The sequence below is a fragment of the Typopeltis vanoorti genome, chromosome 1 (genome assembly GCF_054136105.1).
Source record: "Typopeltis vanoorti isolate ZY-2024b chromosome 1, IOZ_Tvanoo_1.0, whole genome shotgun sequence".
NCBI classification, from domain to species: domain Eukaryota; kingdom Metazoa; phylum Arthropoda; class Arachnida; order Uropygi; family Thelyphonidae; genus Typopeltis; species Typopeltis vanoorti.
Window position 1 is genome coordinate 36,878,020 of NC_143549.1, and position 27,533 is coordinate 36,905,552.

The 27,533-nt window shown below is 35.0% G+C and overlaps 1 protein-coding gene across 4 annotated transcripts in view; it reads right to left on the reverse strand.

The window, feature by feature from the left end:
- Nucleotides 1–27,533, reverse strand: part of LOC150109894 (uncharacterized) — a 71,088-nt gene that overhangs the window by 30,709 nt on the left and 12,846 nt on the right. The window contains exons 2-3 of one of the 4 annotated variants that reach the window (XM_090397227.1): nucleotides 20,381–20,586; nucleotides 10,061–10,266 (exon numbers count right to left, since the gene is read on the reverse strand). The exons of 1 other annotated variant lie outside the window; for it this stretch is intronic. In XM_090397227.1, the coding sequence (XP_090253353.1) occupies nucleotides 10,061–10,100 (40 nt within the window). In that variant the 5' untranslated portion in view covers nucleotides 10,101–10,266; nucleotides 20,381–20,586. Of the gene's footprint in view, nucleotides 1–10,060; nucleotides 10,267–20,380; nucleotides 23,843–27,533 lie in introns of those variants that run through there. 2 more of the 4 variants (XM_090397236.1, XM_090397245.1) reach the window with 2 other exon arrangements.

Genomic DNA, 27,533 nt, shown 5'->3' on the forward strand with positions numbered 1-27,533 from the left:
GACCACAGACTAGTAAGGGCAAAAGTATGGATCAACAAAAAATGAGAATGAAATAAGCTCATAAGAAAAAAGTCCAATTTAGTGGATCTACAAAAACCTCTACCACAATCAAAGCTGTTATAGAGAATCATTCAAAAATGAACTAAAAAAGTTGAATACAGCTACTACTATCGATGATGCTAATGAAATCTTAACAAAATCTATCTTGAATTGTGCACTAGAAATAGGAGGTGTAAAAAGGCACCAAAGATGGGGAAAACTAAGAAAGGAAACCTTAGATCTAATGAAGAAAGGAAAAGATATGAAAAGAGATTTGAATGACACCAATAAAAGAGAATATGCGGAAATTTGTTAACACTATATGTAAAAGGATGAAACATGAAATTAGATCATATAATACTAGGAAAATTAAAGAAACAATAGTAATACGAAGGTCCTAAGACAAACATTATCAGTTGGACAAAGGCAATAGCTGCTGTAAGAGGAAAAAATGGTGAACTTATAAAAAAATAGAGATGCAATAATCAAAAGAATTCAGGAAATTTATACTGAACTCTATGCAGACAAAGACCGAGACATCCAAGAATCATCAATGGACAACTCGAGTGAGGAAGAACATGATGCCCTTGAGATCTTACAAGGTGAAGTGGAAATGAAGAATGGAAGGCCCCAGGAGAAGATGGAATTATGGTAGACTTCTTAAAACTGGGAGGAAACCCTGTTATCAAACAGATTACTAAACTCTTTAATAAATGCCTAAAACAGAGAAAAATTCCAAAAAATTAGAACAATTCACTTCTAATATTAATTTTTAAAAAGGGCAATAAGAAAGAAATTAAAAACTACAGACCTATAAGCCTACATTTTTGGAAAATTATGGAGACAACTACCGTGTTTGAGTAAAACTTTAGTTTAATATAAGCTAAGATCCACTTTTGAAGTTTTGACCTTTATATCAAGGTCATCTTCTGGAGCATATGCATTATATACAGAAAAAAAGCTACACTACAATCTACATGGTTTGTTAAAGTTACTGACCAACTGTTACAACAATTATTGGCCTAACCTCTGGCGAAAAAAAATAAAATAAAAATAAATAAATAAAATAAAATAAAAAATACACATCAACGCACGAGTCCTATTAGTAATATTATCTACTGGTTGTAAAATTCTTGACTCCGCCACTTTAAAACCTACAGTGTGGCTTAGATACGTTGACGATGTGTTCACTATCTGGCCGTATGGACGACAAACACTAAACACATTCCTTAGCCACCTGAACAAACAACATGATTGCATACAATTTAAATTGAAAATCAGAACTCGCTCCCATTCCTAGATCCACTGGTCACATGTCTTCTTTCAGGCAGTCTATCCTTCACGGTCTACGTCTACCGCAAACCGACACACACTGGCCAATACATACATGCTAATTCATACCACCACCCATCACAAAAATATGGAGTCAACACCCTTAAAAACAGAGCTATAACAATTTGCTCCAACCAGCAAGCTCTGAAACAGTAACTAAAAATCATCAGTGACACATTCATAAATAATGGCTATAACAAAAATACTATCAATAAAATACTTCATAAAACATCAATAAAAAGGAATCTAGACTATAGTAAAACCATAGCCATTTCATACATTAAAGGGTTATCGGACAAAATCAACAGAATCCTACACCATTATAACCTCAATGCCACCTTTAAACCACCTACTAAACTTAAAAACATATTCAAACTCCTCTAAGGATCCTCTCCTTCCATTAGCACATCCTGGAGTTTATTGCATCCACTGCACCTGTAACTTACCGTACATTGGTGAAACAGGATGTACAATCCCTATTCGTATGAAAGAACACATAAGACACATTAAATATAACTATTTTGGTGAAGCAGGCTTCTCAGATCACGCTCTCAACACCTTACACCAAATCTACTGGAAAAGTACCCGCTCTTTACACCATACTAAAACCTGGTATGAAAGAAAATTTAAGGAAGCCTACGAAATTCTGATAAACCACCCAAAATCAACAACAAAGATGGCATGAAAATTCCAAGGATCTGGATAGCACACATTCAGCCAACCTAATACGTAGTATCCAGCATATGTCAGGACTCTAGGCAACCTTCAGCCAGTATTGGAAACCACTCCATACATACATATACACCATGATCATACATACAAATTCCAACCAACTGGTTGGAATGTATATGTATGATCATGGTGTTAACACACACACACACACACACACACACACACACACACACACACACACACACACACACACACACACACACACACACACACACACACACACACACACACACACACAGACTTGTTGTTGCTCCCAATGTAATTTTAAAACCAGTAGATAATATTACTAATAGGACTCTAGCATTGATGTATATTTTATTTTTTTATATTTATTTTTTTCATCAGAGGTCAGGCCAATAATTGTTGTAATGGTTGGTCAGTAACTTTAACAAATCATGTAGATTGTAGTGTAGCTTGTTTTCTGTATATAGTGCATATGCTCCAGAAAATGACCTTGATATAAAGGTCGAAACATTGAAAGTAGATCTTAGTTTATATTAAACTAAAGTTTTACTCAAACACGGTAGTTGTCTCCATAATTTTCCAAAATGTATTCGGTTCACCGTGTAAGCCTAAAAGAAAGGACCTATAAGCCTACTCTCCACCATATATAGTCTTCACAAAAATTATAAATAATAGAATAAAATCTAAACCGGAGGGAATGCAATCCTGCAAACAAGCTGGATTTAGAAAGAATTACCATACTTTGGACCATATTCACACATTAAGACAGCTTATTGAAAAATCAATTGAATACAATAAACCCTTATGTCTGGCCTACATACACTACGAAAAAGCATTTGATTCAGTTAACACGTTGACTGCCGTATGAATCAAATACGATTCACACTACATTTTTTCAATGCATTGTGTGAATCATATTTGATTGGCATAAAGATTTTTCTTTCAGGCCGCGTAGTTCACCCGTGATTCATATCTAAATGAAATGCTTATGGGTAATGGAAATTTGGGAGCTGGTAAACAGGTTTATATAGTTAGCACAGTAGAATTTCAACTACATGTACAACAGGTGTCCTATTATAGAAGTAAAAAAATTGTAAAACAAAAAGAAGTTGGCCTGGGGATCACAAAATTGTTTAACATTACGGCGGTCAACGTGTTAAAACATCTGCAACACTAAAAGCACTTGAAATCCAGAAAACATATATTGAAACACTAAAACATATTTACAATAATGCAACTTCTGTAATTAAATTATATAAAAACAGTGAAAGTTCCCAATACAAAAAGGCATCCAGCAAGGCGACACCATATCTTCCAAATTATTTACAGCTGCACTAAAGAAAGTCTTTAGAAGCCTTGATTGGGAAACAAAAGGAATAAACATATATGGAGAGAGGCTGCATCATCTGAAATTTGCAGATAATATTGTCCTAATAGCAGATAATCTTCAAGATCTGGAGGAAAGGCTAAATCAGCTAAATGAAGCCTCCAGAGTAATTGGATTAAAAGTAAATACCGTATTTTCTGGTGTATAAGACGCACTTTTTTACCTTAAAAATGGGGTGCATCTTATATAATGAAAGTAAAGACTGTTTCCTCTTTTCAAAGTCATACGCAATTCCTTTTATGTTCCACGATCTTTGTAGGCGGTTAATGGTGCAATCAAATTGATGCGTGACCTTCATGTGACTTCTAGTGCTTCACTGGCTAATATCAGGGAGTCCCTATTCAATTTTCATAATATCTTATCTGAGTAATCAGTTACCGTTGTTTATCAGTATTGAGTTGACATGTTGAGATATTTTGTGTTAGGTTTTTTCCAGAAAATTGTATTAAATTTCTTGGGTGCATCTTATACAGAGGAGCGTCTTATATACCAGAAAATACGGTAGATAAAAAACAAAAATAATGATGATTAAATACATAAACCATAGAACTGTCAAAGTTGAAAACCATGAATAGAACAAGTTAGTTCATATGTATATTTGGGCCAATTGTTATCCTTTGAGGATTGCCAAAGAAAAGAGAGTGAACGAAGAATTCACCTTGGATGGATGGCTTATGAGAAAATGAGTGACATATTCAGAAGTAACATCCTTATGAGTCTAAAAAGGAAAGCTTTCAACCAGTGCATACTTCCTGTCCTATCATAGACTTTAACAGAAGCCCTAAACAAAAAGCTGAGAGCAACACAACATTGCATGCAGAAGTATGTCTAAAAATAACATTAAGAGATAGGAAGACAAATACCTGGATAAGATCTCAAACAGGTGTCATGGATATTGTAAAATACATTAAACAGGCTAAGTGGAGATGGGTTGGCCATATTGCCAGATGCAGTGACGGGAGATGGACTAGAAAAACAACAGGGTGGAGACCAATGGATGGAGCAAGACAAAGAAGAAGGTGGAGGGATGAACTGGAACAAATTGCAGGAGTGAGATGGATGGGAGAGGCAGAAAACCGAGTGGTCTGGAAAATCATGGGGGGAGACCTTCGTCCAGCAGTGGAAAGAACCAAAAGGTTGAAGAAGAAGACTGTATTCTTTCCTCCATTTCTAAGACTTCCTCCCCCTCAATAGCCACCAGAACATTTTTGCTACCTACCTGACATTTATGTACTATTCTTATCTTCCTGTGACGCCGCTCCTTTTACATGTTACATGTAAAAGGAGCTAAAAATCTCACATTTTCTTGTATATTCTCTTAGAACATCTGACAACCTACTAGCTGCAAACTTTTTTCATCCATTTTTGTTCTGATTTTCACATCATTATTGACAACTTTACCATATACCACCCTAGCTGAATCAATCAATATCATAATAAATAAATTTAGTTTAATCCTTTATCCAAGTGTGAGCAAACAAACTTTGTGCCTGAAAATATCTTCAAGACTGAATACGGTGTTGTACTACCTTACCCCAGTAAGGTAGTACAACACCGGGCAACTCGTAGCAAAGGTGGACCAAGCTACCATCATTCCTATTCCAGTATCTCTCATAATGCAAAACACATCTTCTTGCGGATATGTATAATGTTATGCATTAAGGGATTGGCCACTACCCAGACTAGTTTCGACCTTTATTGAGGTCTCTTCAGTGGGAGCCTGGCCCAGTGGTGAAGATACCAGGCAGAAGCAATAGCGAGGTCATCTTTACCTATCGGGGTTGCCAAAAGGTGTGCCACCTTTTTTATTAAATTACTCTGGATTTAGAGAAAGAGGTGGCACACCTTTTGGCAACCCCTATAGGGAAAGATGACCTAGCTATTGCTTCTGCCTGGTATCTCCACCACTGGGCCTGACTCCCACTGAAGAGACCTCAATAAAGGTCGAAACTAGTCTGGGTAGTTGCCAATCCCTTAATGCATAACATTACAGATATCTGCAAGGAGATGCATTTTGCATTATGAGAGATACTGGAATAGGAGTGATGGTAGCTTGGTCCACCTTTGCTACAAGTTGCCTGGTGTTGTACTACCTTACCCCAGTAAGATAGTACTGTTGTGTCCCTATCTACGATTATTAAACTTTCTTTTATCCTTTCAAGTGAATCTCTATTTTTTCTTTATTCAAAACTTAACTATGCACGAGATATTACAAAATTCAAATATTTAAGCCTTTTCTCCCCTTAGTGTTCCTAATATTTATATTATACTGTGCCTTTCAGGATATTTAGTTTAAGAGATATAATTCAAAAACAAGGAGCAATTACAAAAATATGTCTGAGCGTGAAACTATTAAGCAGTTGTGACCCTTTATCTCGTAACTTAACACATTAATTTCCCGTGTAATTAGGTTTGTACGTTTTTTCAAGTGGTGCATTAGGCAGCAATTTCAGACAACTGTATTATTAATGAACAAATGTTTATTAAAAATCTTAAAGATGGTACAATTCAATTTCTAATATATAAAACACAATTCAATACTAAGAATAAAATTACAAAATTACACAAGCAAATTCCAAGTATTAGGGCAAATCCTATATGGGAATTTGCGATCATGCTGTCATAACAGATTTTATACATATAAATATACACATATAATACTGGAACAAATTAACTTATACCAGTCAGAATGCTCTATATTGCTATAATACCATGGACATTTATATTCAGTTTACCTTATCTAACTTACAAAACAAAACAATATAGGTTAAACTATCTTTTCGCTATGCCCATACATACATTTGACCTTTAAGACACTCTCATATGAAATACCATGCACATACATAAATCTCTAGCACATGAATGCTTATCAAATAATGTAAACTAGTTTACTCTCATTCTACTCTGACTTGTACTCAAGTCCTAGTATATCCTCAACTGTTCAGTAATTAACAATGATTGCAACTATATGCGATTTCAATTGATACAAGAGTTTACAGTATCTTTCTAGAATGAACCCTGGTTTTCACGATCTATACCTTTCGTGCTTGAATTAAGGACACACACAGGATCTTCTATTCTATCACTATGGAACTCATCACGTTGGCACGGACTTCTGTATGGATTTTCTTTCCCTCGTTACGAGTACTGGATGATGAAATGCATACACAATTTCTTCCTTCTTGTAACTACATGGCGTTCCTTGTCTCTTGCAATAGAAATCGAATTCCTGCACACTTTGTTTCCTTGCTATGTCAGACGGAGATAACTCCTATGCCGTCACTCAGGAAAACCACGTTACCTATGCGAAAATTTCGTGAAAAAAAACTCTGAGGAAAAAAGCCTGTGTGTGTGTGTGTGGGGGGTTCCTAACCCTTTTATCTCCATGGCCCCTATCGGCACCCTCTTCAATTTCTCTCCCCCCCACTGGAGTCGATCTCACTCACCAATTAAAGTGGCGTTTTCTGCCCAAAACATGCTACGATTCGCTTGCATGCGACGACGTCTCACTCTTCGGGAATTGACCTTGAGCGGTCGTCATTTGTTTTAAGCTAGCCTCTATACTAAATTAATCCCCTTTTTAGAATTTACTTGAATAATTTAATCTCCCTTTTTCAAGTGTTAAACTAGCCTCTCACATACATATTCTTATCACTAATCTTCTTTGTCTTACTTAACCTATTTTTTTCATATCCTTTTTTTTTGTAATAAGATTCCCTTTTTTATTATTTAGTTAAACAAACAATTTCTGCTATAATTATTTTACTTGGATGCAAGCATATTTTCTGTCTTTAAATATTTTGTATTAGCTACTTACATAGGATTTCATATTTTTATTTTCTTGTTACACCATGATAACTGAAATTTTTACATTCTTTGGTTATCAGGGTGTAACAGTACAACACCATACTGGGGTAAGGTAGATATTTTCAGGCGTAAACTTTGTTTGCTCACACTTGGATAAAGGATTAAACTAAATTTATTTATTATAGTCTAATCAAGTGAAAAATAAACTTTCAACATCTTTCTCTAAATCCAGAGTAATTTAATAAAAAAAGGTGGCACACCTTTTGGCAACCCCTATAGGTAAAGATGACCTCACTATTGCTTCTGCCTGGTATCTCCACCACTGGGGCCTGGCTCCCACTGAAGAGACCTCAATAAAGGTCGAAACTAGTCTGGGTAGTGGCTGATCCCTTAATGCATAACATTATACATATCCACAAGGAGATGTGTTTTGCATTATGAGAGATACTGGAATAGGAGTGATGGTAGTTTGGTCCACCTTTGCTACGAGTTGCCCGGTGTTGTACTACGTTACTGGGGTAAGGTAGTACAACACCATATTTAGTCCTGAAGATATTTTCAGGCACAAACTTTGTTTGCTTGCACTTGGATAAAGGATTAAACTAAATTTATTTATTATAGTCTAACCAAGTGAAAAATAAACTTTCATAATCAACATCAGTTTGCTAGTGAAAATGCATTTTATTCTTGTTTTCAAACTCTCAAATTTTCTTGAACAATGTTAATATAGTTGAGCCTACAGTTTACCATAAAAGTGATAACTTTAATTCTTTTTTTTAAACAACTTTCTTATATTGTTCTTTTCAATGAGATATAATTTTTTTATCTTGCTTAATACTCATAATTATCACTTACTTCCCTGAATTTGCTGTATATTCTTGTATCCAGAACTACTGTGAAAACATCACCATAAATAATAATGCAGTCAATAAGACTTTTATCTTTTCTCCAAAAAGAAAAATCTTATTGATTGTTTATTCTCACCACATGTGAATCTTATGCTGAATCATGTCGTTTGTGATGACTAGTCCTGAACAGAAATCTAGCAGGCACCATTATTTGCCTTTGCCCTTTATACCAATTTTTTCCAAAACATTTCTGCATGCCTGGGATTACCTTTCTGCTCTACTGTTTAAATCTCCAAGGACAAGCATTTCTGTTTTCATGTCAACTGCCTTCTCTAATGACTAGAACAATCATTCCTCTATCTTCTTTAGAAAAACCTTTCATCAGACCATATGTAATTCAAATATCGTTTGATGTAGAATGCTATTGCTTCCCTTCCCCTGATCACTTTTTACAGAATACAGCTGTATTTGATAGGTTTTTACCTGTTTTAGTCTTTGTCTCAGTACTACCACCAAATTATGTCCTCATAGTACTTCTCTAGTTGTACAGTTTGACATCTTTTCCACTACACTAATATCTACCATCAATTCAACTGATGCTGAGTGTTTCAGTAGCTGACCTTTCACTATTTGCCCTGGTTCTCACGATGAAAATAGCAGGGTGCCCTGTTTAACTGCGAGCATGGAATTTCATCATGTTGTACATCACACTTGTCATAGTCAAGTTAAAAATTCTCAAACTGAATGGGAAATTTCCTCAGAGTAATTTCAGCAAACAAACTTGAGAGGAAGCTAAAAAATTGTAGAAGAGAAATGAGAAGAACATGCTGCATTTAGGGCAAACATGGATTGTCAAATCATTTTCACTTTAAGACAAACAGTTGAGAAATTATGGGAATATAACAGGGATCTATATTTAACTTTTTTTTTTTGCAGACCTGGAATGGCATATGACAAGGTGCCAAGAGGAAAGCTGTTCAAAATGATTTATATGGTGTGTAAATGAGGTATTATATCAAGCAGTACATAGTCGATATAGTACATACTAAGACAAGTAGTGATGAGAGCTTGGTCCACCTTTACCATGAGTTGCCGCAGTCCTGAAGATACTTCAGATGCAAACTTTGTTTGCTTACACTTGGATAAAGGATTAAACTAAATTTATTATAGTCTAACCAAGTGAAAAAACTTCCAATATCTTTCTCTAAATCCAGGGTAATTTTATAATAAGGTGAGGCATCTTTTGGCAACTCGTATAGATAAATATGACTTCTCCATTGCTTCCACCTTAGTTGACACTGATCACCACCTCTGGATCTGGCTCCCACTGATGAGATCTCAATAAAGGTCGAAACCTGTCTAGGTAGTGGCCCTTCCCTTAATGCATAGTATTATACATGTCTGCAAGGAGATGTGCTTTGCATTATGGGAGATACTAAGACAAGTAGTGATGAGAGCTTGGTTCACCTTTATCACGAGTTGCTTCAGTCCTGAAGATACTTCAGGTGCAAACTTTGTTTGCTTACACTTGGATAAAGGATTAAACTAAATTTATTATAGTCAATATATGACTTGTAAGTCAGCAATTAGAATTGAAATAGGTGGAGGAAGATTGGTTTGATGTAATATCAGATGTATATTATCTTCATTATTATTCGATCATCTATAAATATCCCATAATGCAAAGCACATTTCCTTTCAAAAGTGCATAATGTATACATTAAGGAGGATCACCACCCAGACCAATTTCAACTTTTACTGAGTCTCATCAGCCTCTATATACAAATAGCCTAGTTGTGAAGATTCATGCACAAACTTTCTTTATCCAAGTGTTTACAGCTGGATAAAAGATTAAACAAAAATAATGTCTTAGCAAGTATTTACTTTCTAAGCAAGTAAAAAACTTTCGACTACTATCTGTGATTCTGAGTATTTTAATAAGTTGATATACCTTTTTTGCTGTTTGTATACGAGAAATGTATGTTCTGCATTAACTGAACCTTGGTATCTTCCTGGGTCTGGTTTTCACTGACACCTCAATGGGGTAGATATTGGTCTGTATAGAGCCTTCCCTTAATGCATAGTATATGATACGATGCACTTCTGAGAGGAAGTGTGCTTTGCATTATGGGATTTCATGTGCAAGCTTTGATCACACTTGGATAAAAGATTAAACAAGAATAAGAATATAATTTCTCAAGTATAATTTACACTTAAACAAAATATAAGTCACAGTCAATTATTATTTCATTTCACATATCTTAAAACAACAGAGTGAGTTGAAGAATAACCAATAAGAATATAAAATAACAGAGAAATGTACATTACAATTATTATTATAACGGTGTCTCCATGGGGTCAAAAGACTCATCACGGGAAACCCTACATTGACACACTAACCATTATTCACATAATAGCTATCATGCTTCTTAAATTCATTCATCACAACTACTGACAATGCATTCCACCCATTTTAAAACACTAATAGAGTGTGTGTATGTGTGAGAGAGATCAGTTCACTGCTGGCCGAAGGTCTTCTCCAATTTTCTGCACTCATTTTGTTTTCAGCTTTTATTTCATTGTATTAGTAATCTAATCTGTACAATTTCATCTTACCATCTCATCCTTGATATTACTCCTCTGTCTACTTCAATCCATAGGTTTCCATTCTGTTAATAAGTAAGACAATCTTGTGTTATATCTTGCAATGTGTCCAGTATAACTACATCATAAATGCATATGTAAATGATATCCTGTGCATAAGCATCACACTGAACATATTCATTTCTATCCTTCTCTGGGTAAATTTCAATTTATTATCCATATCATGAGTTACATTCCAAGTTTCACTGCCTTGTGTAACTACAAGGTGAGGCACGATCAAAAACATTCCACTTCATACTAATGGGAATATCATTTTGAAGATATCTTTCTAACAAAAGTCGTTCAAACCTAGGAGAATGCTTCCATTTTTAATTTGCCCAAGATAAACAAATGAATCAATTCTCTTCACTTCTCCACCTTTCAAGCATAATTCTTTTTTGGTGTTAAATTGCTATTCATTATTACTTTCATATGTTTAAATTTATCTTCATCTCAATTCAATTTGTAAGTGTAGTAGGTACTAATGACTTAACTAGCGATAAGTTCAGTATGAGAGAGGACAATCAAAGGGTTGTTGGAAGAGATGAACAGTGAAGAATGAGAAAGTGAAAATTGTCGGTATTTTGCCCTGATATGATAAAGCATCTGGTATCGGGAGTCTTGATAATCAGGAGTATGAGACCTAACACAGAGTCAAGGAACCTAAATTATAAAGGGAGGAATGGTGAGAATGTGAGTGAAAGGGCAACAATGTTATATAACTGTGTTAATCATGACTTTATCATGGAAATTGACAAGGAGATAGCAATTTTGAGACCCATCAAACATGAGCAAAGATATCTACATGTATAAGGTATTAGAGAACAATGAGATCTGGAAGTTGTCCAGCTGTATCATGCTGAATGCAGCCAAGAACATGCAGTTGTTACACCCTGATAACTTAAGAATGTGAAAATTTCAGTTATCGTGGTGTAACAGGAAAAGAAATAAAAACCCTGTATAGATAACTAAGTAAGCAAGCTTGTTCCTAAGCAGGTATCGTTAAGAACCTTTGAAAGTAACGAATACAAAAAATAAAAAGAAAGAGAAACACACTTGCATCCAAGTGAAAAATATAGCTGAAATTGTTTGTTGAACTAAAAAAAAAAAAAAAAAAGAAAAAAAAGAAGGGAATTTTATTACAGTTGTGATAAAGAAGATTAGTCATAGGATTTTGTATGCGAGAGGCTAGTTTTTACACTTGAAATAAGAGATTAAAGGCTCGAGTTAATTCTTAGAAAATTTTGGAAAGGGGATTAATTTAGTATAGATGACATGGAGGTTAGCTTAAACAAAAACCAAAGCTCAAGATCATAATTCCCAAATTGAGACTTCGTCACATGCCACTCGAATTGGTCAGTGAAATCGACTCCAGTAAGGAGGGGGGGAAGAAACTGAAGGAAGTGCCGGTAGGGGTCATCATGTAAAAGGGTTAGGAAACCCCCCCCCCACGAAGCTTTTTTTCCCTCAGTTTTCTTCACGAGTCTTCATATAGGTGTTACGTGGCTTTCCTGAGTGATGGGTTAGGAGTTTTCTCCGTCTGACACAATAAGGAAACAAAGTGTGCAGAATTTCGATTCCGTGTTCCTATTGTAAGAAATGAGGGATGCCGTTTAGTTAAAAAGAGAGAAGATAATGTCAGTGTGTTTCATAGTTCAGTGATCGTAATGAGAGAAAGAAAATTCTATAAAGGAGTCAGTGCCCACGTGGTGAATTTCACAGCCATAGAATAGATGATCCTATGTATGTCCTTGATTGAAGAATGTAAGATAAAGATTGTGAAAGCCCATCTTAGTGCCAAAAGAACTTAGGAGTGATAAGCTATACAGGGTGTTCGGGATAAATTTGACATATTTATAATTAATTATATTTTTCCGTAAGTTACATGTATTAACACACACTTCTCTTCATTTAAAAGTTTGGACCCTTCTTCATTCATATACAAGATGTCAGAAAGGATGGATAGCTGGAACCCACCTGAATCATGGAAGAGAATAACTTGTATCATGATGATTCGTGCCCGCCATCAAAATAAGGATATTACGACTGCTGCCCAATGCTCCCTGAATACAGTAAAAACAATCAGGCATGAACTAGAGACTTGCAATGGTGACTACGAGGATGTAGCAAGAAGAAAGATCCCTAGCAGACGATCTGATTGCGTTCGTACAGCAGAATTCCTCGCAAATCTGCAGGAACAGGTGTTGAAGAACCCTGGCATTGGAATTCGGGCTTTGTTCGTGGAGTTGCTAACTGTAGTCAAGCCCTGGATAACAAGGGTAGCCAATGGTAGGCCGTATGTATGGCAGCAGGATTCGGCCCCTTGCCACACCTCTGGGAAAAGTCAAAAATGGTTGTCTGAAAATTTCTACGACTTCACCAGTCCAAATGTTTGGCCTCCAAACTCCCCAGACCTTAACCCCATGGATTATTTTGTATGGGGCGCAGTTGAAAAAGACACCAATCGCACTTCCAGTAATACAAAAGCCCAGTTAATGGATAAAATTAAAACAGTTTTTGCGGCCCTTCCCAGGGAGACTGTAGCATCAGCTTGTTCGAGGTTCCGAAGCAGAATTGAAGCTGTGATCGATGCTAATGGTGGTTATTTTGAGTAAATCTTGTTGATAGTATTGTAATTAACTCTGCCTGTAATGTTTTTTTGTCAATTCATTAAATTTAATAGATACAAAGAAGATTTTCTTTTTCCTTACGAAACTGTCAAATTTATCCCGAACACCCTGTAGAAGAGTTCGTCCTAGGAAGGTAAAATATCGGAAAAAGGTAGAGACCAGTGTAGAAGACCCAAGTCAAAAGGTAGTACTGTAAAATCTCGTGTCAATTCAAATCATATGTAACTGTAGTCATTGTTCAATTACTGAACAGTGAAAGCATTAATGAGAATTATACTAGGACTTCAGTATATGTCAATCTAAAAAAAAAAATGAGCTTGTTACTATTAAATAATACGTATTCATGTGCCTAGAGATTTACGCATATACATCGTATTTTAATTAAGAGAGTTTTAAAGGTCAAAAGTGTGTATTAGCTCAGCGAAAGGATAATTTTAATCCATATTGTCTTAGTGAGAAAATTAGAGTAACTGATTATGTGTCCTAGAAAATACAGAATTATAGCGTGATCAAACCAGTAAGGGGTTAGACAAAGGATCAACTCATTCTGGGATTGTACATGTTTGTGTGTATAGAATCTGTTATGGATATATGATCACAATTCTCACGTAGGATCTTAACCTAATACTTGTGTTTAGCTAGTGAAAGTTTGTATTATGTATTCTTAGTATTGAATTGAGTTTTATTTGATAAAGAATGAATTGTACCATGTTTAAGAGTTCAATAAACTTTTGTTCATTGAAAAACAGTTGTCCGAGATTACCGCTCAATGCACCACTCATAACAACGTACGAACCTAATCACGCGAGGGGGGGGGGTTGTAAAGTTACGAGGTAAAGGTCATGACTGCATATTGATTTCACACTCAGAAAAATTTTGGTAATTGCTCCTTGTTTTTGAATCTTATATCTTAAACTAAATGTCCTGAAAGGCGCAGTATAAAATAAATATTTAGGGACACTAAGGGGAGAAGAAGCTTGAATATTTGTATTTGGGTGATATCTCGTATATAAATAAGATTTGGACAAAGACAAGTAGGATTTCACATGTAAGGATAGTTGGAAGCCTAATAATCATAAAGTGGGACACAACAAGGTAGATTATTATGACTGTACACGAATGTTAGGAGTATCAGAAACTAAAAGGTAAAGTTTGTAGCCTTGGACGACATGTTGGGACCTCAGATTGAATGCATTGTGAGACTTGGCTATCGTAATCAGACATACTAACTGGTATCAAGTGTAAAGTATTTTTAGGAAGGATAGAGAGAGGGGGGGGGTGTTGCTACTAATGATATCGGATGTCTTGAATCCAGTTAAGACCTACGACTGTAGTACTACTACCACTAACAGTATTTCATGTGGCAGTTCCACCTCACACCAGATAGTTTGAAGCTATCTGCTGTGAGGTGGAATCTAACAGGATCAATTACAGTGTTATCACCCAGGTGTTGATTTAAGCTTGGACTCACCGATAGTTCTTCAGCATGAAACTCTTAGATTTCGATCTCCGAGTTAGTATCCAGTTTTAAAATAATGAGGGATTTATTATCCCCTTAACTTAATTTACGCTGCCGAAAAAATAGCCTCTTGGCTCTTTATCATAGTAATAATAATATATGGGTACACTGGTCTGGCAATTCGTTAGTAGGGGTATATGTAAGTTCGGTTCACTTAAACCTTGGTATTCCAGGTCTACCTACTCACTGATGAGACCTCAATAAAGGTCAAAACTGGTCTGGGTAGTGACCTCTCCTCATAATGTAAAACAGTAATACATCTCCTAGGAGCTGCATTTTACATTATGAGAAAATATTAAGTATAGTGACAGAGCTTGCTCCACCTTTGACACGAGTTGCCCTAGTGTTGACTTATGCTTGGACTCACCGATAGTTCTTCGGCATGAAACTCTTAGATTTCGATCTCCGAGTTTCGTATCCGGCTTTAAAATAATGAGGGATTTATTATCCCCTAACTTAATAGTGGGGGGTTGTTACAGACCTGGTGGATCAGTTGCTAGTAATGAAGAAATGTATCACCAAATATAAAAGATGAGCACGAAAAGAATAATCATAATGGGAGACTTTAATTATCCAAATATGAAATATGAATTGGGTAGCAATAGAATCTCGTGAGAAGAATGAAAATTAATTCATTGAACTGTTGCGGGACAACCTCCTCAAGCGGCATGTGACAGAAGGAACTCAAGGTCAAAGAGTGTTAGATTTGATTATAGTGTCAGAGGGCATTTCAGTCAAAGATGTAACTATTCTGCCTCTGGTTGGTGACAGTGATCATGCAATATTCACTTGGGAAGTGACTAAGTTTATGAGTGTTTCATTCAGAAAAGATTACATGCTCAACTGCAAAGCAGGAAATTATGACTAACTGAGTTCAGTGGAATGGGATCAGTTGTTGGATGGGAAGAATATCAACAGTGTATGGGAAGCATTTAAACAATACTTAAATGATACGATATAAGAATGTGTCCCGAGAGTTCAAAGAATAAATAGGGTAGGAGTTAAATGGATGTGTAATCTTATTAAGCAAGAGATTCGTAAGAAAAAGGATGACATGGAAAGAATACCGTGTGCATAAGGAAGATGTGCATTATGAAAATTATAAGCAGCAGGCTAGAATAGTCATAACTGTTGTACAGAAAGCAAAGTCTGAATATGAAAAAAAAAAAAAAAAAAAAAAAAAAAAAAACCGACCCTGAGTGCTAAAAACAACCCACAAGAATTCTATCGATATGCTGCAAGTAAAAGAAAGAATGAATATGAAATAATAACTCTTTTAAATGCAGATGGTGTGAGGGTTACATATGCAGAAGAGGTTGTTCAACTAATGAGTGCCCATTTTGTTAAAAGCTATCAACCTGGTGTAAGTGACATTGAGCTCACTGCTACCTCTTCACTAGATGAAGAAACTGAGGTGTATGAGGATGAGGTATTAGAGATGTTGCACACACTGAATAAAAATTCAGCAATAGGAACCGATGGGATATCAGCACATGTGCTAAAAGAGTGTTCAGCTGAACTGGCTATTGACCAGGCTGTTTAATATAAGTCTCATAACAGAGAAGATTCCACAGGAATGGAATGAATGTATGGTGATTACACTGCACAAGGGTAGTGCAAAGACCGATGTATCCAACTATTGACCAGTTAGTATCTCAGGAGTGGTGGTGAAGATTTTAGAAAAATTGGTCAGGGCTTGCATTCAGAAATAGATTGAAGGTGGTGAATCTCTACTTTGCAATGAGCAACATGGGTTTACAAAGAGAAGGTCATGTTTTAGCAACTTGCTCACATTCTATAACAATGTTAACACTGAACTAGACAAGGGGAAATGGATACATCATGATACTTCTGGATTTTGCCAGAATATAGCATGGTAGACTGGTGCATAAATTGGAGAATATTGGTTTGAGTTATAGAATATTAGCATGATTAAGAGGATGGCTGACTGACAATAAATGCAGGTCTGCAAGATTTAAGGTAACTAGTGCTTGGTCCACTGTTATTCAATCTGTACATTAATGATATTGGGAAGGATTTGACAAGAGACATACAACTATATGCTGATGATGCAAAGATAGGTAGGGTAATCAGGAATGCTGATATGCAGAATGATTTAAATAAGCTGGAATTGTGGGCATGGGAAAATGGACATGATTGTAAATTGTATCTGAAGAGATTCCATTTTACAATCACAGTCATTTTCCCTTTCTTCCCTGTCAACAAAATTTCATCATGTTTACCAGGACGTTCAGTTACACAAAACAACTGCAGGAACACCAGTCTTACATCAACACAAAAACCTAAAAAAATATGACCTGGTGCAGCACAGAGTCAACACAAACCATAATATCCTCTGGTCTAATACCACCTCTTACAGTGTCAAGATGTTTTTATTGTGCCCCAAATTTAAATCAGAAGGACTGTCTATCCATTGGAAGAATATTATTTGCATAAATGGCAAACAATATTTACTTAATGTTATTGTAGTTCTCGAACATGAGTAAACTCTGTAAAAAGCAACAACATTCATTTGCGTTAACTTTCTTTTGAGATCATAATGATGGCTTGTGAATTTCAAGACAAAATATTTGCACTAATAAAATTAATATCCTTTATTCTTGTGAATATGTTTCTAATAGCTGTTATGTCATAAGTGCCATTAAAACTATTCTCACTTAATATTCTCCAAAGGAAAAGAAGTCTACAACTTCTTTGTTGCAGACATCTTAATTCTCCTATTCCTTATATTAAAGGTGTTTTTTTTTTCTGAAATGTGGCAAAGATGAAGAATTCCTCACTGCCACTGACAAATTCTTCAAAGAAACTTGACATCTTTTACTTTCTTTGAAATACAAACTATCACCTTGGCTGCTATCCGGCATTTACTAAGCTCCAGTCATACAGCATGTCTTATTTTTGTCAAAAAAGATCTGTAAAAACACATATTTTTAAAGACAGAACTACATTCAGCTTATCAAACCTCATAAATATGATATGATTCAGCATGACAACAGCAATAGGATCTAATGAGATAATATCAAATGTATGCATAAATGTACCTGTAAATTTGAATTCAAAGAAAAGGCTAAAGCCTTACTGTCAGTCTAACTTAAGTTGTACTGACTGCATTTTTCTATTTCAAAATTGTTATCCTCAACTGCATTAAATAATTTTGTTTAACACACATTTTATCCTAGCAACTATGACTACATACCTAGAAAGATTTTATTATAATGCATACATATCCTTTCCTGTTCTTTTGTATTAATATTTCTATTACTATTCAACTCACACCAATGTTTCTTTACGATAAGTAAAAGAAATATCTGTGATTAATAGAGTAATTATTTCACTGTACACACAATTTGTATAAATACCAGTCCAAGTCTACAGGATTGCTTAATTGAATATTGAATAACAAATTTTGCATGAAAAATCACCAGTAAAAGATAAAGATCAAGAAAATAGACAGGTACACTGAAAACATTAGCTGAATCCTGAATGAAGAAGAAGGGGAAAAAAAAAAAACTATTTAGGCCTAATTTGTAGTGAAGGTGGCAAATTAAATATGGAAATAGACAATAAAAATTAGTAAAGCTGATATGGTAAGGCAAATTAATAAATTCAAATGAAATAAGAGAGAAAGTCAAAACACTGCAGTAGTTATATACAGTGTTCAAACCAATTTGAACTTAAGGTTCTGGCAAAAATTAGGAGTGAAAAGATGACATTAATGGCAGAATCATATTAAAAATGAAGTTAATAGAAAGGAATATGATATCGTTAATATTCAGGAATGTGATCACAGAGCTAATCTTAGAAATTATGGCAGAATTGGAGAGGAAAGGTTAGTTGAACATGTGTTTGATGCACAAGAGACTCAGATGATGAAATAGAAGATATGACAATACTGGAGTTCTGGAAGATAACAGATTAATTCAGAGAAAAGCTGTTAACAGGCAGTTAGTAATTATGTAAACTTTTCATGTAGTACAATACTATCATAGAGTCCTTATGTATCATAGTACCATGTACACACCTCATGAGAGTACATATCAAGAATTTGATTTGGATGAATGCATCAATTGTTGGCAAGAGAGTAATGTAAACAAAAGTCTAACCAATCATTAGCGAGTTTAGTGGAATAAATTCATTCTCAAGGAGAAACTTTTTTTTTTTTTAAATATGCAAGCGATTTAGAAGCAAAGTCCCCCTTAAATTTCAATTTTTCTGTGTCCTGAACCTAACTTTTGACAGGGAAGATCAAAAGTCAGGTTTGTAACATAGAAAAATCAAAACGTAAGAAAGCTGCTTTCCTAAACTGACTGATCTTTAAAAAAAAAAAAAAAGATGCATATAATCAAATGATTCTGAGGATGATTAAAGGCATCTATTACAAAGCTTCCCTTCCTAGCAGTCTTTCTCGAGAAAATTTATTCCATTAGTCTTCCTATGAATAGACTGGACTTTTTATGCTTTGATTTGCATTGCTCTCTTGCCATGTAATCAATGCTGATCTAAGGAAACTACATACTGCAACAACCATTTAAAGAAAAATATTAATATTTTAGTCAGAGCAGACACCTAACAAAAAACAAATGTCACAATTCTGGAGAAAATTCAACAAACAGTGACCATTTTCCACAAGTCAGGTTACAGTTCATCTGAATGAATTAATTAATGTATGCACACAGACCTAGTCAAGGGGCTGGTTTGCAAAATAGTGAAATAAATCAAACTAAATCTGGATTCCATGATCTTTGAAAATTTTAAGTTAATACTTATTTCATATAAAATTCTAAATTTACTGGAAAACTATGCTGAAAGTTATTTCAATTAACACTTTTTTTTAGCATTAGAGTCAAAATTGTCGGCATGAGAGAAACTTTCGAGACAGTATACGAACAAGCAGCTGATGCTAACAGGATATTTAACAGAATAGAAAATAGAATTCAACAAACACTTGAGTATATTTGCATTAGTAATATAACTGTGAAAATGCTTGCATGTATTTCAACAAATGTGTGAGATATTGACTAAAATGCAGCATATTCATTCCTGCTTTAGGTAAAATTACAATTTAGTTGTATTCCATAATCTTTCCTGGATGTTTTTGAAAGTTGGATTAGCTACAGTGTTTTCAAAGAATTCACATTTCACCTTCAGAAAATTAATTTTAGATATAATTTGCTCGCAAGTACCACAAAAGAAAAGTTGCCCCCGTCATGGAAAAACGGATAAGGTTTGATTTGACTCTGCTCTACATTGACCGAATCAAGATAAATATGATAACGACAGAGGAAAATCCGAAAGAAGTCCTAATAGTTTCTCTCTTCCTCTATGTTTATACTTTCAGCATAGTCTGGAAAATAAAACGTGCATACACACAATTATCCATGTTTAGACCTCCAAGATATTTTCTAATAGGATACAATGATTAAATGCTTCTTACAGCAAAATTAGGTTGCTAACTTACCTTTCATTCATAGATGGCTCTACGTGCTGGCAGAGAATTGACAACTCTTAAAATTCACATCTTCAGTCTTTGCAACAGAACATGTAATCTTCTTAGCAGGGCTGGCGCAGATGGGTCTTTTCAATTTTCCACGTGTGTGTAGAGAAATATTTTGATGGTGTGTGTATGTTTGTGTCCACTATGTTAATATGATGAGTTTCAATAGCCTAATATGATGAGTTTCAATAGCCAACATTATTTTGACAACACGCAGAAGGGATAACAGAATTTAAGGTATGTGTTAATTGATGTAAAATGTGTGAATTTCTATATATCCAGGAGTCATAATGGTATTTAAATGTCATAAGCATGATAAAGTAATTCTCGCCACTTATTTAGCATGAAAATTTTAAAATTTAATTTCATTATTAAACTTACTATTCTATTTACATGATCAACTATGACCTCTTCCTCCTCCTCTATGCCAATTACACTTTTGAAATCTTGGCATTTTTTCTCACTTTACTAAAACTTCAATCAGCTGGCTGGTGTGACACCACTACTAATAATAAATACTAGTATCCCAGACATAACATATTGCTCACTTAAAATCTTCAATCAAGTCTCATATATACAAATCTGAGTAATGATTTATAAGAGGAGCTAACAGATGGACATTCATCTGCCATACTGACTTTACAGTAGACCTTTAGTAATATTTGTCATGTTTGCTAAGTGGTTAATTTCACAGCATTTAGTACACAGATGTTTGATTACTGCCTTCTTTTACAGCTGGAAAATGGTACTAAATGACATCCTTTCTCTAAAAACATCATTTTGGCATTCACCAACTGTGTAAAAAAAAAAGTTGCCATTCCTAATGGGCTATAAAGCACAAACATTTCATTTATTTTACTTCAGTGCACTGCTGCCCTGTCACAAATAATTTGATCTCACTTTTTTCTTTTTTTTTTTAAATCAATAGATATTCTTTATTACACACAATATCATTTCAGTCTTCAACAAACATCACAACAAGCAGTGTGAGCAAACTACTGAACCAAAACAGAAAATACTACCTGATGTGTTCTGAAAGCATAAATACAGCAATATCATTACTGGAAAGAAACATTTTAAACAATATGCCTCCTTTTGTAAGCAATAACCTATCACTTTTTAGACCTTCATACATTAACAATAAGCAAATAAGGGTAAGCAGTGCATAAAACATACGAAAAAAATCTAATCCCCCAATCCAGTAGATTTTTTTGATAAAAGAAAGAAAGTATATATACCAAAAATAATTTAGTTTGTGGTACTCATTGCCTAATAATTCCACAAGCTATTAGGCTTGCTGCATCTATAACTCAAACATCACGGTGCTTTAATGTTCAGATGCAGCAGTGGATATATATTATACTGCAAATATCATCCTGTCTCATGAAAGAAGAGTTTTTGCCTTCAGAATTTAGTAACTACTGATTTGTTTCAATAGTGAAATACTGTGAGTTGGCATAATTATAAAAACAGAGGAAAACTCAAGTAAAAAACTTTATTTATGTAGAATTTTTGCTTAAGTGTTATAGGCATCATCAATACAGGATTAGAGAACAGCAATTAATGACCATTCTAAAAAGTGCCACCCTAGCAGCTGGCTAATGCAAGATAATTAAATTAGGCCAATAACTTGATCATCCAGATGCATCCAATATTATGATCAGTTTAGAAGCTGTATCTTTGTTTACTAATATTCTTTTATCTGACACAATGCATTATTTCAAGAATTTTCTTCAGATATTGATAAATTATTTGATTTTATTATTTCTGATTATTATTCCTTTAAAAACAAATATTAATACATCAAAGGAACAGCCATGGGCAAGCCTATTTCTCCTATTATTGCCAACTTTTCAGGGAATACTTTGAACAATGTATCTTTGATAACACTTCACCCACACACCTGGATAATATTTTTGCAATCTGGAATGGCACATCCTCTAAGTCACAGCTGTTTCTTTCTAAATTAGATGCACTTCACCCCAGAATCCCACCTTAAAAGTAAATAACAATTAGCCCTTTTAGATATCCTAATTCTTCATCAGCCAGATGGCAGCTTAAATTTTCCGGTTTTTCAGAAGAAGACTCATACAGGCTGTTATATCCATGCTGAATCTCACTGTAATCCTAGTTAAAAGGATGGAAGTATTAGGACTTTAATCGTTCTCATTCTTTATGTTCTTTGGACAAAGTTTCCCAGAAAGAATTACAACATATTAATTCCACCTTTTTATCTAATAGTTTTAACAATTAATAAAAAAAAAAAGTTTTAACAGTAATGCTATCCTACCTCTTCCAATAGAGAAGAAATAACTCATTCCATCCCTTACGTGCAAGGCATTTCTGAATGCACAGCAAGTTTTAAAACCACTGAATATTTTTGTTGCTTTTTGCTCATCGGGAAAATACTCCACCCTTCTCTCTTCTCCAAAGGACAAGCTTCCACTTCTCTAAGTTTCTAGGCATTAGATTCCTTGCTCTTGTCATCATCAGCATGCTTTTCAAGAATTTAGGCCTACAGTGGCCTGTTCCAGCCATAGAAGTCATCATTGAATCTCTTTAGAGGACATCCTGGATTTCTTTTCTCTAACGGTTTGTAATTTAAAACTTGTTTTGATAATCATTCTGTTTTCATTCTTTCAACATGTTCCATCCATTTATGTTTATGTTTTTATTTTATTTTTCTATTACTGATTCTTGGTTTAATTCTTTCACAATTTCTTCATTTCTTTTGTGATTGAACAGAGTATACTTTGCAGTTTTTCTCATAAACTTCATTTCAGCTGTTATTAATCTTTGTTTTTTTGGTTTTGGTAATCTTTCTGTTTTCATTCTTTCAACACGTGCCATCCATTTATGTTTATTTATTTATATATATTATTATTATTACCACGGGCTACTCCAGGAGTGCTTAGACTCATCGAGGGAGGCCCTAAACATCATGTTCACACAGCTGTTCAACATTCTCACAGTATCTATCATACCTTGCCTTGAACTCGCTCACTGTCATAGCACCCACAACAGACTCTGGCAGCTTATTCCACTCATTTACCACTCTAAAAGTAAAGAACCCAGCTCTAACACCCCTGCTAACCACGCTCTTGCCCAGCTTCCATGGGTGTCCCCTAGTTCTCCCACCACCAGTCCTGATCTCAAAAATATCATCTGAATTAATCCTATAGAATCCTTTTAGCAATTTGAATGTATCAATCATATCTCCCCTTTTTCGCCTATCAACTAGTTTCTGCAACACACAAATCTTCAACCTGTTCTCATATGGTGCATTCCATAGACCTGCTATCATCTTAGTCACTCGCCTCTGGATCCTCTCAACCTCCTCCCCATCAAGAAGGAACCGAGGTGACCAAATCTGGGCACAGTAGTCGAGATGAGGTCTTATCAGGGCTCGGTACAGAGGTACAATAACTTGTTTTTCTCTGCTCGTCAAGGTATTTTTCAACAACCAAGTGAGTTGATGAGCTGATTTAGCTACTTTCGCAATGTGCCCCCTAAACTTCATCTCCCTATCCACCAACACTCCCAAGTCCCTGGCCTCATCAATCTCTTGGAGTACAGTTCCACCAATGTGGTATACTGCTGCTAATCTTTTCACTCCGAAATGCATAACCTTACATTTTGTCACATTAAATTGACATCCATTCTCCTTAGTCCAGAACTCCAATCTATCTAAGTCATCTTGCAAGACTTTGACATCTTCTGCATTCACTATCGCCCTACCCAACTTTGCATCATCAGCGAACAAATGAACTGTCCCACTTAGACCATTCCCTATATTGTTAATGAACAGATTAAACAGCAGTGGTCCAAGAACAGAACTCTGTGGCACACCACTAGTCACAGGCCGTTTTTTGGACTCTACTCCTGAATAAACTACTCTTTGATATCTCTCCATCAACCACCCAGCTATCCATCTCACCAACCCTATATCCATTCCCATATGTTGTAGTTTACGGATTAGAATTCCATGTGGTATCCTGTCAAACGCCTTTGCCAGGTCCAGCAGTATCACTGTAAACCCATTTCCCTTATCCAGTTCAGCCGTCACCTTGTTATAAAACTTGAGCAAGTTACTGAGGCATGATCTACCCTTCACAAAGCCATGCTGTCCTCTGTACAGTATCTCATTTTCATCAATCCATTCCTGTATTTTTCCCTTGACTACTTTCTCCACGACCTTGACAACAACTCCTGATATGCTGATCGGTCGGTAATTTGCAACCATAGTCTTGGATCCTCCTTTATGCAGTGAAACTATTTTCCCCTCTTTCCACGCCTTCGGGACTAAGCCAGACCTGAGACTCAGATTAAACAACATGGTCAAGGGCACTGATAATTCATTAGCCGCTTCATGCAAGACCCGTGCCGGTATACCATCCAATCCCACAGATGTATTCACATTAAGGTTCTGTAATAGACTATTCACCTCCACTTCATTCATCACAATTCCCATATAAACTAATGGTTCCTTCATTTTTTCAACGTCACCACCTGGATGATATACTTTTGCAAAGTGCGCGCTCAGTAACTCCACTATATCGACTGGTTCAGTGAACTCTTTACCATCGTCATTCCTTAAAATCATTTTGCCATGTACAGTTTTTTTCTTGCTTGCAGCATATTGAAAGAACTGTTTGGGATTCTCTTTTGCTTGCATAGCTAGTTTCCTTTCATAATCGGCTTTTGCTGTTTTTACCACACTTGTTACCCTTCTGGCCTGTACTTTATACCTTTCGTGTGCCTGCAGGTCACCCCTTTCTTTAAATTCCCTTCATAGTTGTTTCTTTTTTTGCAGCTCAAGCTTAATGGTGTTATTCATCCATTTAACCCCTCCTTGATTCACTATTCGGACCTTAGGTATACAATCAGCCATAACCTCCTGTAAATGCTCTTTGATCACTTCCCATGCTCTATCGACGTCCAGCCCTTGCAGTTGTACATGCCATGGCACTGATCCAAGCAATCTCCTAAGCTTGTCATACTTGCCAGCACGGTAATTCCACATATACCCTGTCTTAATCACAAATTTCACACCTTTAGCCACCTCCCAGGTCAAGACCTTATGATCACTCTCACCACTAGGTGGCATAATATATATATATATATATATATATAATTTTTTTTTCTATTACTGATTCCTGGTTTAATTCTTTCACAATTTCTTCATTTCTTTTGTGATATACTTTGCAGTTTTTCTCATAAACTTCATTTCAGCCGTTATTAATCTTTGTCTTTTTGTTTTATTGTCCAGATTTCACTTCCATGCAATAGGATTGGTAGGGCTAATGTATTGTATACTTTTAGTCTAGTTTATTTTTGAACTAGGTTAGGTTTAAATATAGTTAATTACACCAGTTATTTTTAAATATTTTGCAATTTTTAGGTTTATATCTTTTTTCATTTTTATATATATTCATACATCCTAGGTAGTTAAATGGATTCACCTGTTCTAAAATCTTATCTATTACTATTTTAGTTCTTATTATATCTTATCCTTTAAAGGCCACTGTTTTTTTTTGATTTTCTGTTGATATTATCGTTCAATAATCTTTGGCTATTTATTTTATTTTCATCCTTGCTCTTGTGGATTATCTTATTCTGAACAAATCAGAAGATCTGCTTTTTATTCGTCTAGAAGAACACATCTTATATTAAATACCATGAGCCTGAACAGTCTAGACTTGCAGAGCATGTTATCGACACTAAATACAAAGTTTACATTAAAAAAGTTTTTTTAAGTGAATTTTCCTCCATTTTTATATTTCTTTTGAATAACTACTGATATTTGCAGCTATAAATATCAGATGGAGGCAGGAGAATGCAGAAGCTAAAATGCATTCATAATGCACTGATAATCAAGTAAACAATGTGAAATAATAATAATAAATAAATAAAATTCATTAAATAAGTAGCCTGAATTACATGTGTTAAAAATTTATTACATAATTTCAGTTTTTAGCTTACTGAAAAAGTGACAAATGTATAACTGGAAATATGTAAAATGTATGGTTATTAAAATGTAAATCACTATAAAAGAAACTTATATAGGCATAGCTGCTTGTTCTAAATTTGGCTTCAGTGGCATTTCATCACTCAAAATGGAGACTTAGAATAAAAAACCTAAACAAGAAACAGCCAAAGACAAATCAAGAAAATTTTGAAAATACTTTCATCTCTAGATAAGAAGGAAGATGCAAATAGATAACTCAAAACCTATTTCAGATCATTATTTGTTAATTTTTCCTCTTCTTGTCTCTCTCTCTCTCTCTCTCACACACACAATGAATAAAGAACAGAAAAAAAGCAGGATATAGTTGATACAAAATTCCTGATTAAGGGATTTTCAGAAATTAATAGTGAATACAATGGCTGCTATTTTTAGATATAGGCATGGCCGAAATAGACTATTTTACCGCTGCTGGTGGGATTCACTAATCAGTTAAAAATGTTACTGCAGTCCATTACAATTGACCATAAATCACAGAAGGAAATGTGTGAATAAGTGATGAACAACTTTCTCCTGCTGTACTGATTAATTTTTTTGGATTTTGGAAAGTTTTACTCTGGTGACAAAAAAAAGCAAAAACTTTACCTGTTTCTATTATTTGAAAGTATTGTTCATTTCATCAAGTTTTTAATTTAAAAGGCAAATAGAGTGTAAAAGAAAAGAAATTCTTTAGCATCAAAAACTTTCTAGCTTAGCTTTCTTATACTCTTACAGAAAGAGAGGAGACATGAACACTGAAAACAGCAACAAATGTCTGAGAAAAGGTAGTCAATATAAAGAAGGCAAGAGGAAGTGATGTTGATGATTGCAGTTTTCTCAATCATTAGCAGTCTGTTCAAAGTGGAGATGGGAGAAAAGTAGAGAAGAGAAGGAGTAGCAGTAGTTTTAAAATATGGTGTGATTAGTAGACAGCATGGGATGCTCAGTATGCTGTCATTAAAAGGAAGTCATCTGGATAGTACATGATTTTCATCATGAGAACATATCCCATCCTGCTTACTGAAGTCCTAAAGTAGCTTGAAAAAATTCCATGTTTGGTCTCCAAAACAGTGTAACCAGATTGTATAACCCTGAACCAACCAAGAGTACCAA